Below are 14522 nucleotides of genomic sequence, written 5' to 3'. Positions count from 1 at the left end.
GTTGCCTTCTACTTTATGTTACCACATATCACATGTGTCAGTGGCTTTGCCATAAAATGCTCTGTATTTTTACCTTTGTTCTGACATCGTTCCGCTCGTGAGTCATACAAACCTTTTCAATCACGGTGGCATTGTTCATTGCTTTCTTCTTTATGGTGGTAAGTTACTGTAGTCTGTGTGCAGACTCTATATTTCTATTTTAAATGTGCTCTTGTGTCCAGAACCTGGGATTTTATCCTTTTGGATGTGCATGCTTTGTGAACTTCTTGCTTGAATATGTAGTATGTACAGTCTACCAACAGTCTATCAACAAAATGCTGACGATATAACAATATAATTATCGTCGCTGCCTTTTCACAAGATACCATTGAAAAAATCCTGTGTTTTCCAATGGTTCCAGTGTAGTTATTATTTTAGTCACAGGCTCTTGTTAATATTTTTCATTGGATACTTATTTATAAGACCCACAGACCTCAACCTAACCGATCTAACTTAAAAGCCTATTTTTGCTACTTTTGTATGACATTGTAGAATGAAGAAGTAGGGCATTAATTTACTAAGAAAAACATACAACGTTGAAATTTGGAGATACAAGGTTTAGCAGTCTATCAACAGCTATCCTAACTAGCGCGTCAATGTTCGGCAATGTCGCAAGTGTCCATGCATGAGTGTCATCAAAAAGTCAATAGTTATTGACAGTGCAAAGGTGTTATGTTCTCATGTGGGGGGGGGGGGGGGGGGGTCAATCTTGCTTGTGGGGCCTGATGGGTGCCAGTGTTCATTTTGATTTTGATTTAGTTTTAGTCATTAGTAAATAAAACTTAATTTTGTTGTATTCATGTTTAAGTCATCTGAAATGTTTTAGTTTTAGTCTAGTTTTAGTCGACTAAATATCATAAGATTTCAGTCAACAAAACCTACTGTTGATTTTGTCGACAAAAAACATATTTTGGCAGGCCTTGATGGCGTCGTAATGCCTGATTTTACACTTGGTTGAATGCGGAAAATAGCAGATCTACAAGCTCACAAGCGTTGTGAGCTTGTAGATCTCCTACTTTCAAGTCATTTAGTTATTTTCAAGTTATGTAAGGCTCATCATCACTGCTCAACTGTGTCGATGCAGCTAATATACCATAATCCAGAGTAATTCAGACATAACAACCCCCACGCCAAAGTCTCCGGGGTCACCGACCCTTCCCGGAAAGGTCACCTCTTCACCACCACAATCACTTCACCATCTTTCAAGAAAAAGCCCTTCATCGATCTTGACAAAGTGGTTTTCTGCCTAGTGACATTAAAAAGTGGATATGCTGTATACAGTCAAGTAGACAAGTACATGTACTCAAGTACTGTAATTATGTACAATTTTGAGGTTTTTACTTTGTTCAGTATTTACAATTTTCAATACTTTTACTTCTACGCCACAACAATTAAAACTTTAGTTACTAGTTACTATGATTTGTTATTGTTGTTGGATTGTTATTACAACACACACTCCCCACTTCAGCCCTATATATATATATATATATATATATATATATATATATATATATACAGTATATATATATATATTTCTGCCATTTGAAAATAGCATATCTACAAGCTCGAACGTTTTCATATAATTGTAGTGGAGTAAAAGTCCAATATTGTCCTCTGAGATGTATAGTGGGGTAGAAGTAAAACTATTGAAACCTGTAAATACTTAACAAAGTAAAAACCTCAACATTTGACACAAGAACAGTACTTGAGTACATGTACTTAGTTACTTTATACCACTGACTGTACATACATACAGTATATCCACTAGGCAGAAAACCACTTTGTCAAGATCGATGAAGGGCTTTTTGTTGAAAGATTGTGAAATGATTGTCGTGGGAAGAGGTGACCTTCCCGGGAAGGGTCGTTGACCCCGGAGACTTTGGCGTTGTTATGTCAAGGTTGTTATGTCATCTCTGAGAAATCCCCCAAAAGAATGACTCTGGATTACGGTATTGGCTGCATCGACACGGGTGAGCAGTGATGATGAGGCTTACATAACTTTCAACAGACTTCATTTACTTACGTATTGAGTGGATGTAGACAGAGAGATCAATATCAGTTCCATTTACATATTGGTTGCGCGTTACACATTTGCATTTTTGATGTATTAAATAATGACTGTCACGGTCTCAAAAGGCTTTTATGGGAGTCCCTCAGGGCTTAAAACTAGTGTCTTTTCGGTCCATTTTCTGTTATTGTGGGGAAAGCTTCAGCTGAAAATAACCGATCGACAAGCTCACAACGCGACGCGTTGCATCGTGTTGTGAGCTTGTCGATCTGCTATTTTCAGCCGAAGCTTACCCCACAATACCAATGCTGGGGTTCAAGCGGTTAAGGGTCCAAGGAAAACAAACGCCGTCCATAGACACTCGATTGGTCATGGAGAAACTCCCAATAAAACCATTGATGGGCTAAAGATAGGAAGAAACATTGGGATGGATGCTAAAACGGGGGACTCCCTTCCAGAGTGGGCAGATGGGCAATACTGTAGGTAGGTGTTGAGTGGACCGGATCCAAATTAGACATCTCACGGTCTTCCCAAACCGAAAATACCTGACAATGCTCGAGACCTGTATGGATCCATGTTCTATTAATGTAATTTGGGTCAGGGTTGGTTCTGATTCTATCACCTCAGGTCCCAGGTCTGTTTATGTGTAATATACCCAAGTGGATACGAGAAGACCTGTACTCAGGAGAGAAACGCATGAAGTGCTGCATGATGATTAGGATGCTTATTGCTGCACAGTAATGTGAGTGTGTGCATGTGCACATGCGCGCCAGGCTGCCAGTTGTGTTGAGAGAGCAGTGTGTGTGTGTGTGTGTGTGTGTGTGTGTGTGTGTGTGTGTGTGTGTGTGTGTGTGTGTGTGTGTGTGTGTGTGTGTGTGTGTGTGTGTGTGTGTGTGTGTGTGAGCACGCGCGCATGTGACAGTAGGCTCTGTGTGTGGAAAAGTCAGGCATGTACTGCAATAATCATTATCCTAAATCAAAACAGGTCTGTCACACATGGCTAGGCAGAAACCCTCCCTAAATTTCACAGCGCACCAAATCATCTCACAGTGCAGGTGCTGCAGACGGGGCATGTACTGCAATAATCATCATCCACAATCAAAACAATCCTGTCCCACCTGGCTAGGCACAATCCCTCCAGTGGCTCTCAGACATTTTCCATGTCAAGGACCCCCAAATGAATATGCTTGTGGATAGGCACAGGGAACTCAAAAACAGTCAACACAAGGATTGGCTGGGGCAAACAGGTGACATAAAAAAGGATTCCAGATTTTTAAAAGACATGTGTTGTTTATTTAATTTTAAACTGACACTGGGTTACATAGACACACTGGCATTGAGACATGCAGATACACATGATAAGAGAACCAGCCTTTAGGGGCAAACAGGCCGAGCTACATGCAAGTTAGAATGCAAGCCATCATGCATGCCATCATGCCAACAAGCCACTCGACAAACAGGCTAAACCTCATGCACAGCAGGCAGGGCATACTGCCTTCACTGGGCTAGACATTCCCCTCAACTTCCATCACTTGTCTTCCAGCCACCCTTTTTACTCCCACAGATTTGGTTGTAAATTTAACCACTTCATGTCCAGTTTACTATGTACAGATGGTTTAAGTTATCAAACACTACGTACTCGTTCAGACCCACAGGGGTCTGTATTTGTCCCCACTCCTTTTTTCCCTCTACACTAGAATGACAAAACTCTACATATAATAAACAAACATACTGTTACGTCTCGCCCGTTTTCGCCTCCACATCCATGTTCTGTGGGCTCTCTGCACTCATCAGAGCCCCAGGCCAAGACGGCTCCACAGCACACCTGACTCCCGTCTCCAATCTCCTCACCTGCCCTTCATCTCCAATCACCTCCAAACTCCACAAGAGCCTGGCCTGCATGCCATATGGCGCCAGAACTTAATCAGCCTTACGTATGGTAAGGTATGGTAAGGTGGTCCAGTGTTTGTAGTGCTTCAAGCCTGCTTAACTTCGCAGTTGCAGCGCACTTGTTTTTTACTCTGTGAATTTATCACTGACCCAGCTTCGGGGGGCAGCCAGCGGAGCCCACACCCCTCTTCTCTCCCCTTGTTAAGCTGTGGTTAATACACTTGCCCTTGTGGGCTTTAACCTTCCATTTGCCTCTTCCTTGCTGTGTGCCTGGGTCACACACACACACACACACACACACACACACACACACACACACACACACACACACACACACACAAACGAGTCCTAACACATACAGACACAAAAACAACAAACAGAACTATACAAAACACTGACACTTTCCTATTTCAAATGACCAAGACCCTCCCCGGGGGTCTAGGCTTGTGATGCTGGTCAGAGCCGACTCGTATGCAGCGGGAGCCCGTGGGGGAATCATCAGTCTGGCACTGGGACAACGGAGGGGCTGACAGCGTGACAAACACCCACACCCAGAGCTGAGGACCTGTACGGCACTACTAGTTCCCCAGCACTATCGCAGGAATATTTCCCCTTGGCTCTTGCATTGTGTGACTGTTATATCAATAAAAAAAGGAGTTAAGAAGAAAAAAAGAAAAGAGAAAGGTAAGTACATTTTGGACTCAATTGTGTGCAATGAGGGACTAATTCTAAACAACATCATGCAGAAATGCAGAAACCCTATGAATACATTTTACTGTAGGCCTACAGTAGGCTATTTCAGAACATACAGCCACCTTGACTGGAGGTAGGCCCACTAACTGCCCAAAATGTGGGCTGTAGCCTACTGAACAGACAAAATAAATAAATAAAAATAAAATTCTGGGCCTGTCATGATAGGCGTACATTTTGTGAAAAAAAGTGATAATTCACCGTAACTAGTCGATCTACAAATGCGTCACCACAAATGGTGTGAACAGGGAAAATAAATCATGATACCAAGTATAGAGCCATGGATCCTGGTAAAAGTATACAGGATTGAAGTGGTTAAATGGATTAGTGTGAATCATTATATAGGTAAGTAAAAAGGAACCTATATTGAGCGCAGGTGGTCATAATGACGAGCTGTCTGTGCCCCTCCCCTACGCGCTGGAGGTAGATATGTTGATATTGGTACATTTCCAGCACTACATTAGCACATTGCGTCAATGAACCGCTTGTGCAAATAATCACACAATCAGAGCCTGAATCAGAAACACTTCATTGCTATTCCAAGTAAGAGGTACAGTTGGTACAGTACACAGAACACTTTAAATGTGGCGTCCCCAAAATTGTCCAAAATAGCAAAAAAAAGAGCAGATCTACAAGCTCACAACGGAACATACACTCACAATGTGTAGGAATTTACTATTCAGGCATTTAGCAGATGTTCTTACTTAAAATAAGGACTAAACACATACAGTACATCAAATGCAGAGAGACAGTGTAGTGCCTCAGTAAGATAACAGGTAAACCAAAACCCAGTCTAAACAATTACTATCAAAATAATAATCTTCATAATGTAGCATACTTTGAAACTATAGAATACAAGGTAAACAATGAAACTAGCATCTGTCATATAACCTAATACATTTTAACATTGTGGTCAAGAAGTATTGTGCATTGTGCCTTGGCCACTGCTATATGTCAGGACACTGTGTGCCCATGTGAACACAGAGATACAGGATGCGTTGACATGCATTTCATTGTAGTATATCAGAGCTGTTCCTTTCTGCTCCTTCCTGTGTCTGTTATGATTCATATCTCCTGATGACGCAATGTGACCAGTGCCATATCATTCTCTACTTGTTTAATAAACTTCACAACTTCTGGTGTGATACTGCCTTGGAGGTGTTATCTATAAGGCGCCACTCTCATCCCTCGCCACCCTTAATTAGAAAACAACTCTCAGGACAACATCAAGGGTCTCCTAAATTAGAAAACAGGCAGTTCTCACAACCAAACAACAACACTAAACCAAAGCTACGGTGAAAGCCAACACCCTGGGGAGACATATCTGATGATCTAGTGTCTGCCCTCACCAACCCTCGTTGCTTCTTGTTATTTTCCTGTGACCTTTAAAACAGAGTGGGGACATGTTGTACACATCAAGGCAGTGAGGACAACTGAGTTAAAATGTTGCCTATAGGGTCCTTAAAATGTCCATGCCAAGGCACCCCAAAATGTATATGAATTTGGTCACGAGACCCTCTTAAGATTATAAAAGTTTTCCAAAACAATAAAAATCGATGTACAGTACAAGCAGCGGTATTGGTAAATGATATGATGTACAAGGACCCCCCCCCCTGGAACCCCCTCAAGGTTCCCTGCGGGTCCCCAGACCCCACTTTGAGAACCACTGGCCTAGGGGTGCCTGGTGGCTCAGCTAGTCAGTGCACAGCCGACCCGGGTTCAAATCCAACCTGTCTTGTCTCGCTTGTCTCTCCTCTGTCTCTGACCTGGGTTTCCTTTCCTCTCTACACTGACCTATCTGTAATAAAACATAAAACGCTCAAAATGAATGAACAAACAAACAAACAAACAAACTGTTGCCTAAATCTGAACCGGACAAAACACGCCTTAAGAGAGAGAAAAAAACAACCTAATCATTTCCTGAAGTGAAAATATGCTGTCAGTTCTGTTTGTTAGATAAATAAAGAGATCTTCCGATGAGATCCTCTCACATTCAAGGTCCACACAGCCAATAGTCGTAACAGAGAGAAAGAACTAGATCTGCGCCAAAACAGTTCATGCACTGCCGTTAAACAAACTCTGGATTTGGGGGAAACTGAGAAAGCCATGGAGGAAGCGTCGTCTTTACCAGGTCAGTCTCTGATATCTGACATTATATATTAACCAATTTCTCGTACTAATTTGTCGTAACTAATTGGACTCAGAGCTAGTTGTGACTACACATCTGGTCAGTGGTGTAAAGTAACTAAGTACATACAACTCAAGTACTGTACTTGAGTACAATTTTGAGGCAGTTTTACTTGACTTGAGTATTTCCAATGTTCAATACTTTTAATTCTACTCTCCTACATCTCAGAGGCAAATATTGCACTTTTTACTCCACTATAATTATTTGAAAACTTTAGTTACTTGTTACTTTGTAGATTTTAATTATTATAACAAAACATAGATTAACCACGTTCAGCCATATATATCTCGGCTATTTTCAAAAGATTTTCATTAATTTTGAGAACTTGAAATGGCTGAACGTGCATAATGAGTACTTTTACTTTTGGTACTTATATTGGTACTTGGTATATTTTGATGCCAAGACTTTTGTTCTTTTACAAAAGTACATTTTGAATTCCGGACTTTTACTAATATTTCTATACTGCAGTATTGCTACTTTTACTTAAGTAAAAAATGTGAGTATTTTTTCCACAACTGCTGAGTGAGAAACAGCCACTGTCATGACAGTTCAGGTCAGGTATGCAATGTTGTTTATTTCCTTGTGCTATCTAGCCACATGAAACATGGCAAGCATTTTGTGGCTACATGGAAATAAAAACAGCTTTAGTTTTGAGGGAAAAAAAAACCTTGGCTGTCATCTGTCCAACAACTGAGCTTCATTTAGACACTTCAGCTCAGGAATTACCAATACCATTTATTAACCATTATCTATTGTATATATAACCATTTGCAGCAATATTAACCATTTACTGTAATGATATTGCGTTCAGATTTGGCGCCGTGACAGATTACCTGCTCAAGCAGGACTACAGATCTGAAATCACAAACCCCCAGAGCAGAACATGAAATACAGATATAACATGAATGAATGAATGAATGAATGAATGAATGAATGGAGGATATTTATTTTGAACATTGTTTAAAAAAAGACTAATAGAAAACAAAACAGAAGAAAAAAACAACAACAAAAATGTCCGAAAAGGATGAAGTGTAAAACGTATAAACTCCTACCCCCTTTTTCATTAGTCATTTTCACATTTTTCTAAATGTATTCACAACCTAAACATCTCCACTGCCTGTTAAAAAAGAAACTTTCAATACATAATTAAACTACCACATATCATAGCACAATCCATAGAACCACATACAATCCACAACTCATCCTTTTAACAATAAGAAGGATTTAAATTTTGCCTATACCCAAAATAGGGACACCATGGATGAAAGTGGTTAAAAGTGTATCATATTATATTATATTACATATTTGAATTATATATTATATTGTGAAAATTCTAATCTCTCTCTCTCTCTCTCTCTCTCTCTCTCTCTCTCTCTCTCTCTCTCTCTCTCTCTCTCTCTCTCTCTCTCTCTCTCTCTCTCGTTTGCTCTTACTGTAACAGAACTGAATGCTGTCCTTGTGGGATCAAAAGGGTCCTGGAAGCATCTGGTTGGGAACATCATCTTGGGTAGAGACACGTTTGCAACAGACATATCTTCTGAGAGTGAGAAGGGAGAGGGAACAGTATGTGGCAGGAGGGTCACACTTGTCAAAGCACCTGGGTGGTGGAAGGGGTATCCTCTGTGTGACACACCAGCGCAGTTCAAGACAGAAATGACGCTCTGCACCTCTCTCTGTCCCCCTGGGCCTCATGCTTTCATACTGGTGGTTAACACCAACCTAGTGTACAAAGAGAGCTACAAGAGGGCAACGGTAGAGCATTTGCAAACCCTCCACGGCGAAAACGTCTGGGACCACACCATAATCGTGTTTTGCTCGGGACTGGCCCACCCAGCCATCGATGACTACATTCAAAGTGAAGGGGTCCCGCTTCAGTCGCTCATGCGACAATGCGGCAACAGGTATCACGTCCTCTGCAATGAAGACATGAACAACAAGGCTAAGGTAAAAGAGCTGTTTGACAAAATCGACGCCATGGTGTCCGGCAATGGAAGCTGCCGTTACGAGAGTGACGGCAAGCTGATGCAGAGCGCCAAGGACAAGAGGAGGGAGGTGGTACAAAAAGCAGCCGACATGCGGTTGACCTCTCAAACACAAAAACGAAAACTCAGAGGTCTCATAACAGGTGAGTTAATTTGTAATTTTGGGATGTTTGGAAGATCAAAATCCATGGGCAACTAGAAAGGGGTGCTCTGCGGAGCACATATCTCTGCCAGGCTGGGTGGCCTAACCAGCTAGGGCTTATGGGCTGCAGTCGCCAAGTCCCGCGGAAGTTGTGGGGGAAATAGATATATGGTGCAACTTTTGGCATCTGTGGCACCCCTTAGGGCAGAAGTGACAGCACCTTTGGAGTTAGGCTCTCATAGAGTTCCCTCAACATGAGATCCCAAATGGGGTCGATTGGATGTTGCATTCATGATAGATGGTATTTCTTTGTAGACCCCACACATTTTGAAAATCAATTGGCAAACAGGTATGGAATATGTAAACCCTGTTTCTGTCACTGGACAAATCATGTTTCTTTGACAAATAGTGACATATGTGATAGACATTAGCTCCAGACGGACAGACAGACAGACAGACACAGACACACAGGGGCGAAAACATAATCTCCGTCCCCAGCCTTCGGCCTGGCAGAGAAAATTACAATGGAATAGAACTGGGAAATTCATAGCTACTGTTTGATCACACAGGAGGAGAGCGACCTGAACTGAGAATTCTGTTGCTTGGATGGGTGTTTGCTGGGAAGAGCGAGGCTGGAAACACCATTCTGAATGCTGAGGAGTTCCAGGCTGGCTGCAGAACGCTTAAATCCGCAGTGCGAAGTGTTGAGGTGGCTGGGAGAAAGGTCACCGTCGTGGACACTCCTGGATGGTGGAAATTCTTCCCCGCACTGTTTACTTCTCCCTCTGTGAAGTCAGAGGTCATAAGGGCGGTGTCTCTGTGCTCTCCGTCGCCAAATGTCATCTTGCTGATGTTTTGCCTGACCACGTCGTTCACAGAGGAACAGCTGGAGATCACGTTGGACAACATGAAGCTGCTGGGGGAGAGAGTGTGGAGACATGTCATTGTGGTGTTAACATGGGGAGAGTGCCTCGGAGACAAGACCGTTGAGCATCACATCGCCAGTGAAGGAAAGCCTCTCATGGAGCTCATCGAGCGATGTGGAAACAGGTACAGTATGCACCTCTGCTTTTGATATCCCCCCCTCTGCGGATATGTTTTATCATCCATGCTTCTGGTCAGATTTACTTTTTTGGAAATGTAGACTGTTGATATGTTTGATATTAGTCTTCGATACTATCACAATAAAAAATGCCTATTTGGGGCAAAACATAAAGGTAAATGTCAAACTTTTTCAATTTCTTACTATTTTTTTAAAATTTGTTCACATTTGTTCACATTTATTTTCCTTTACAATGATAGTGGTTGATAAAATCCCAATTCTTCCCCTTTTTTCTTTGCAAATGGAACCATGCAGGTATCACTGCCTCTACAGCAAGAACAAGGCAGACAGAACTCAGGTCACAGAGCTGCTGGAGATGATGGAGGAGATGGTGGCTGGGAACCACTTCTTCTATCTAAGCGCTGAACCTGAGAGAGAAGAGGAACCTCGTACTGAGACGGGGGGCAAAGGTGTCGGAGACAGCAGGGAAGATGAAGCTGCGAAGGAGGTCGTCCAAGAACTCGACAATGAATGGGATCGCCAAAACTGGGAAATGCGTCACATCGTTAAGGGGAATCGAAGTATGACAATACCACCTTTCAGTGAGTATCCAGATATGATCGGCTATATTTGGCTATTTTTTTTTTTTTGCCATTTCACAATGGGGGGCTGCAGCCTATGGCTTTTTGGCATAGCATGGAAACGTTTAGCATATTTCCATATACATTGTAAAACATTTATCAAAAATACTACTTTCATTACTATCAATGAGTAATAATATAAGGCAAGTTAATGTCAAAAGTTTTTTACACTTCATGAACACCAATGATGAGTTAGTTTGTCCATCATTGCCACATGATACGTCACGTGTAATATAATGCATTTTGAAAGTAACTTTCCTACAGTACAGATTTTAGTATTATGTTTTTGGTATTTCCTGTACAGTGGCGGTTTGTGAGCCGTCGTCGGACGTGTCTGAAAAGACGGAGGAGCAAAAGGTCCATGTACACAACCAGGCCAAGTCCTTGGAGAAGACGTGGAGAAGGTTTCAAGGAGAAACTGAAGATGTTCAAAGACCTGACCTGACTGCTTATTCAATGCTGCTGGACAGAGAGTGGAACAGACGAGAGACATGCATGGAACTAAATCTGGGGAGAAACATATGGACTATTGGTGATTACATGAAAGCATTTTAGTAAAAAAAATCACACCCAGCGTGAAGTGAGCGGTGTGGTCATCACGGAGATGGAAGCTCACTTTTAAAAAATAGTGTTTTTTTTTAAGGGCATAGTCCTATTTATAGGTTATTAATTTCATCATGTGTCTCGCTAGCCAATCACAGTGCTGAATAGAGTCAGCCAATAGAGTCAGCCAATCACAGTACATCTAGGGGTGTACTAATGTAGAGGGGTGTGCTATTATGAGCCAATCACAGTACAGCGAAGGGTGTACTAATGAGGTGTCCAAACCCCACTTATAGGAGCGGCTACACCGCTCAAAAAATGTAATTAAGTAAATAAATAATAACCTCCCGTTTTATGATTTTTTTTCTTTTACCATAGATGTTCAATCAGAGCCTGATGCTAAAGAGACACTGAGATCCTGTAAAAAGGTACAATCATGGCTAAAAGACCATCATCTGCATGGCCCTAACTACAAAGATGGTTCAAGCTCTGGACATGGGACAGCCTCTTTCTGCAGCTCCGATCGCGAAGAAAAGTGTGCGTAAGAAACCTAACCTATCTCCTTTACATTCTCTGTGTGTGTGTGTGTGTGTGTGTGTGTGTGTGTGTGTGTGTGTGTGTGTGTGTGTGTGTGTGTGTGTGTGTGTGTGTGTGTGTGTGTGTGTGTGTGTGTGTGTGTGTGTGTGTGTCCATCTGTGGACACCTATATCTCCGGCACTGTTGGCTTGATCCCAGCGAAACTGTGCACACGTACTCCCTGGATGCCAGTTTCACATTCCATCCTAAATGGCAACTTCAGAACATTGCTGGCCCACACTAACCTACCTGACTGACCTGGTCGGAGACCTGTGCTCTGAGGAGCACTTTTTCTAGTTTATTTAAGTTTGTATTTATTTATTGTTATTGTTATATCAAAAATAAATATCAAACATATGAGACAGTCCACATTTCCCAAAAGGAAAGTCCATGAATTTAATTCAGTGTGACCAGAAGACACAATATATTCCCACGGGCCAAAATGAATGAACAGAATGTCCAATGTCTGCAGTATAAGGTCTGTGGTTAACATAAAGCCTAAGATTATGCGATTAATGTTTTGTTTTATGACATAAAGGTTATTTGTCGATATTATATTGTTGAATTAAACTTGTTATACATAATATCATAAGACTTTTTTGTTACATAGTTTATTTTCTTAATTTTCTTTTATCATCAATGTCAAAATTACAATCTAGAACAGTGGTTCTCAACCCCCCCCCCCCCCCCCCCCTCCTCATATTTGAACTCCCCAAAAATAATCATATTTGAACCGGGGACCCCCCACCCTGACTGGCATTAAATCTTCGGTTCCACAGATAAATATTGTGAAAAGAGCCGATCTACAATTGGCTTTTTTAACACCTCCCAAGGCCAGGCGTGGTGAGCTTGTAGATCGGCTATTTTCACAATCTGTGCCTCTTTCTTATATTATTAATTTGGCCAATGTTTTGACCAGTTTTTATAGTAGCCTACAGTTTGTTGATTACTTTTGATGCAGTAATGGTCTTTTTCTTTTCCTTGTTTTTGAGGTGTATTAAAAAGGGATATTAAAAGTCCTTACATTGTCACTTCACTGTCATCTGGGGACCCCCCAAAATCATGTGGGGGGTCCCGACCCACAGGTTGAGAACCACTGATCTAGAAGATAAAATGTATTGATGACATTTTATCTTCTAGATTGTAATTTTGTTTATCATCTTTTTTTTCACCCAGATCCCCACCAGGAGGAGATGGATGTAAGTAGAAGTAATGAAACATTCATAAAAAACATTGAAAGGTAACAGTAAAACACACCTCACAAATGAAGAGCAGTAAAATGTATTAGTTTCCATCGCTGTACTTATTGATACATGCACTGAACTGGAGCAGACATTGTAGTGTATACCATTCAAAACATGACTTTGACATGACAATAACACTCAGGCATAACATGACTGTGTTCAACAGGAAGGTATGGCTCCCTGTTAGATGCACTAAAAGGTGAGCTTTTTCTGTCAAACTTCCTTTGTGCATCAAATCTGCCCCAAAGCATGCTAAAGACCCACCTTTTCACTGGAGATGACTCTTGAGTTTCTTGTTGTCCTAGTCTAGTCTTCTTTGTCTTCTCCTATGTTTTCTCTTTTTTATTTCTTCGGGCTGCGCCCCAGGCCAGTGTAATAACTGGTTGGGGGGCTCACTATAAATACCGAATTTATGAACCTTATGTTTTACCTCAGGTACTTACTGCACTAGATAGTTACGGTATGTGTAAATAAATTATGTAGATATATTGTTGTTGCTCTCTCTCTCTTCCCCTTGCTCCCCCTGCCCCCAATTTATTCTTCCCGTTTTCTTTTTATGGAAATAACAAAAACGATGGAGCTTGCAGAAAAAATAATTTCACATAATAATTTTTCCACCATCCAGTTGCCGGCCCAAGTCAGCCATATGTGTCAGAGAAGTTGCATGAGGTCGATCATTCAAACATGGACATTGTGAGTTAAACCAGCTCCTCTATAGAATAATCAGACAGATTGAACAGCAGGACAGTTGATGATTGTTTACTGACTGCTTTCTCTCTTTCAGACCAACAGTCTCTCTCTTTTTGGCTTTCACTGCTCTCATCCACAGGACCACCTTCCACCTGTTCCATTTGTTCCAGGTACAGACCCTTCAGATATCAACTGTACCACATGATATCCACAGATATTTTTTCTTTCACCATACCGATCTGGAGACAGCTTATTTAATACATCATGTTATCCTTTGATTTGTGTAAAGACAAACAGGCTGAAATGTGCTATATAAATTAAATTAAATTGCCTTGCCTTGCCTAGGGTGTACACATCTGTATACTCTATTATTTATTGACTGTGTCTTTGTGTTCTGCACCAGGTGTGATGACTGTATAGGGTGTGTATATTATGTCTGTAGACTTTATTAACATTAACATTAACTTTTTACTGCTGTGCTGTCTCTGGCGGCCTGAACTTCCCCTGTGGGATCAATAAAGGTTTCTATCTACTGTATCTATCTATCTATCCATCTAGATTCTCTCACATTCAAAGTTCACACAGTCAGCAGTCATCATAACAGAGAGCTAGAACTCTGCCCAGAACAGTTTGTGCAAATCTTTGAAAAAATATATATTAATTTTTAACACAAGTCTTTGCTTCTTGGGGTCCCTGGAACAAAATATTTTAAGATGGGGGGTCCATGGACAAATACATATAATTTTGGGGGTCCTTGACATGAAAAAAAAAGGTTTGAGAACCACTG

General features: G+C 41.3%; 1 protein-coding gene across 2 annotated transcripts; it reads left to right on the top strand.

Moving 5' to 3' along the window:
• Positions 1-6698: 6698 nt before the first annotated feature.
• On the top strand, positions 6699-13879 carry LOC311059460 (GTPase IMAP family member 8-like). Of its 2 annotated transcripts, XM_084077396.1 has the most exons (10): positions 6699-6818; positions 8317-9000; positions 9569-10049; positions 10357-10643; positions 10987-11214; positions 11604-11762; positions 12978-13000; positions 13212-13244; positions 13671-13738; positions 13830-13879. In XM_084077396.1, exons 1-8 carry the CDS (start codon positions 6794-6796, stop codon positions 13230-13232), a joined length of 1908 nt encoding a protein of 635 aa, XP_083933522.1. In that variant the 5' UTR covers positions 6699-6793; the 3' UTR covers positions 13233-13244; positions 13671-13738; positions 13830-13879. The 2 variants fall into 2 exon arrangements, with proteins under 2 accessions (XP_083933522.1, XP_083933521.1); XM_084077395.1 differs by lacking the exons at positions 13212-13244; positions 13671-13738; positions 13830-13879 and having other exon boundaries at positions 12978-13187.
• The last annotated feature ends 643 nt before the right edge of the window (positions 13880-14522 follow it).

This window comes from Gymnoscopelus microlampas (assembly GCF_963454915.1).
Source record: "Gymnoscopelus microlampas genome assembly, chromosome: 14".
Classification (NCBI taxonomy): domain Eukaryota; kingdom Metazoa; phylum Chordata; class Actinopteri; order Myctophiformes; family Myctophidae; genus Gymnoscopelus; species Gymnoscopelus microlampas.
Note: the sequence above shows the minus strand (reverse complement) of the source record. Positions and strands in the feature narration are given on the sequence as shown.

What these genes read in the sequence shown, in the direction of transcription:
- LOC311059460 (XM_084077395.1), top strand. Translation starts at nt 6,794, where the DNA reads ATGGAGGAAGCGTCGTCTTTACCAG. An exon ending in GGAAGCGTCGTCTTTACCAG is followed by an intron (nt 6,819 to 8,316) that starts GTCAGTCTCTGA and finishes TTACTGTAACAG; the next exon opens with AACTGAATGCTGTCCTTGTG. An exon ending in CTCCGATCGCGAAGAAAAGT is followed by an intron (nt 11,763 to 12,977) that starts GTGCGTAAGAAA and finishes TTTTTCACCCAG; the next exon opens with ATCCCCACCAGGAGGAGATG.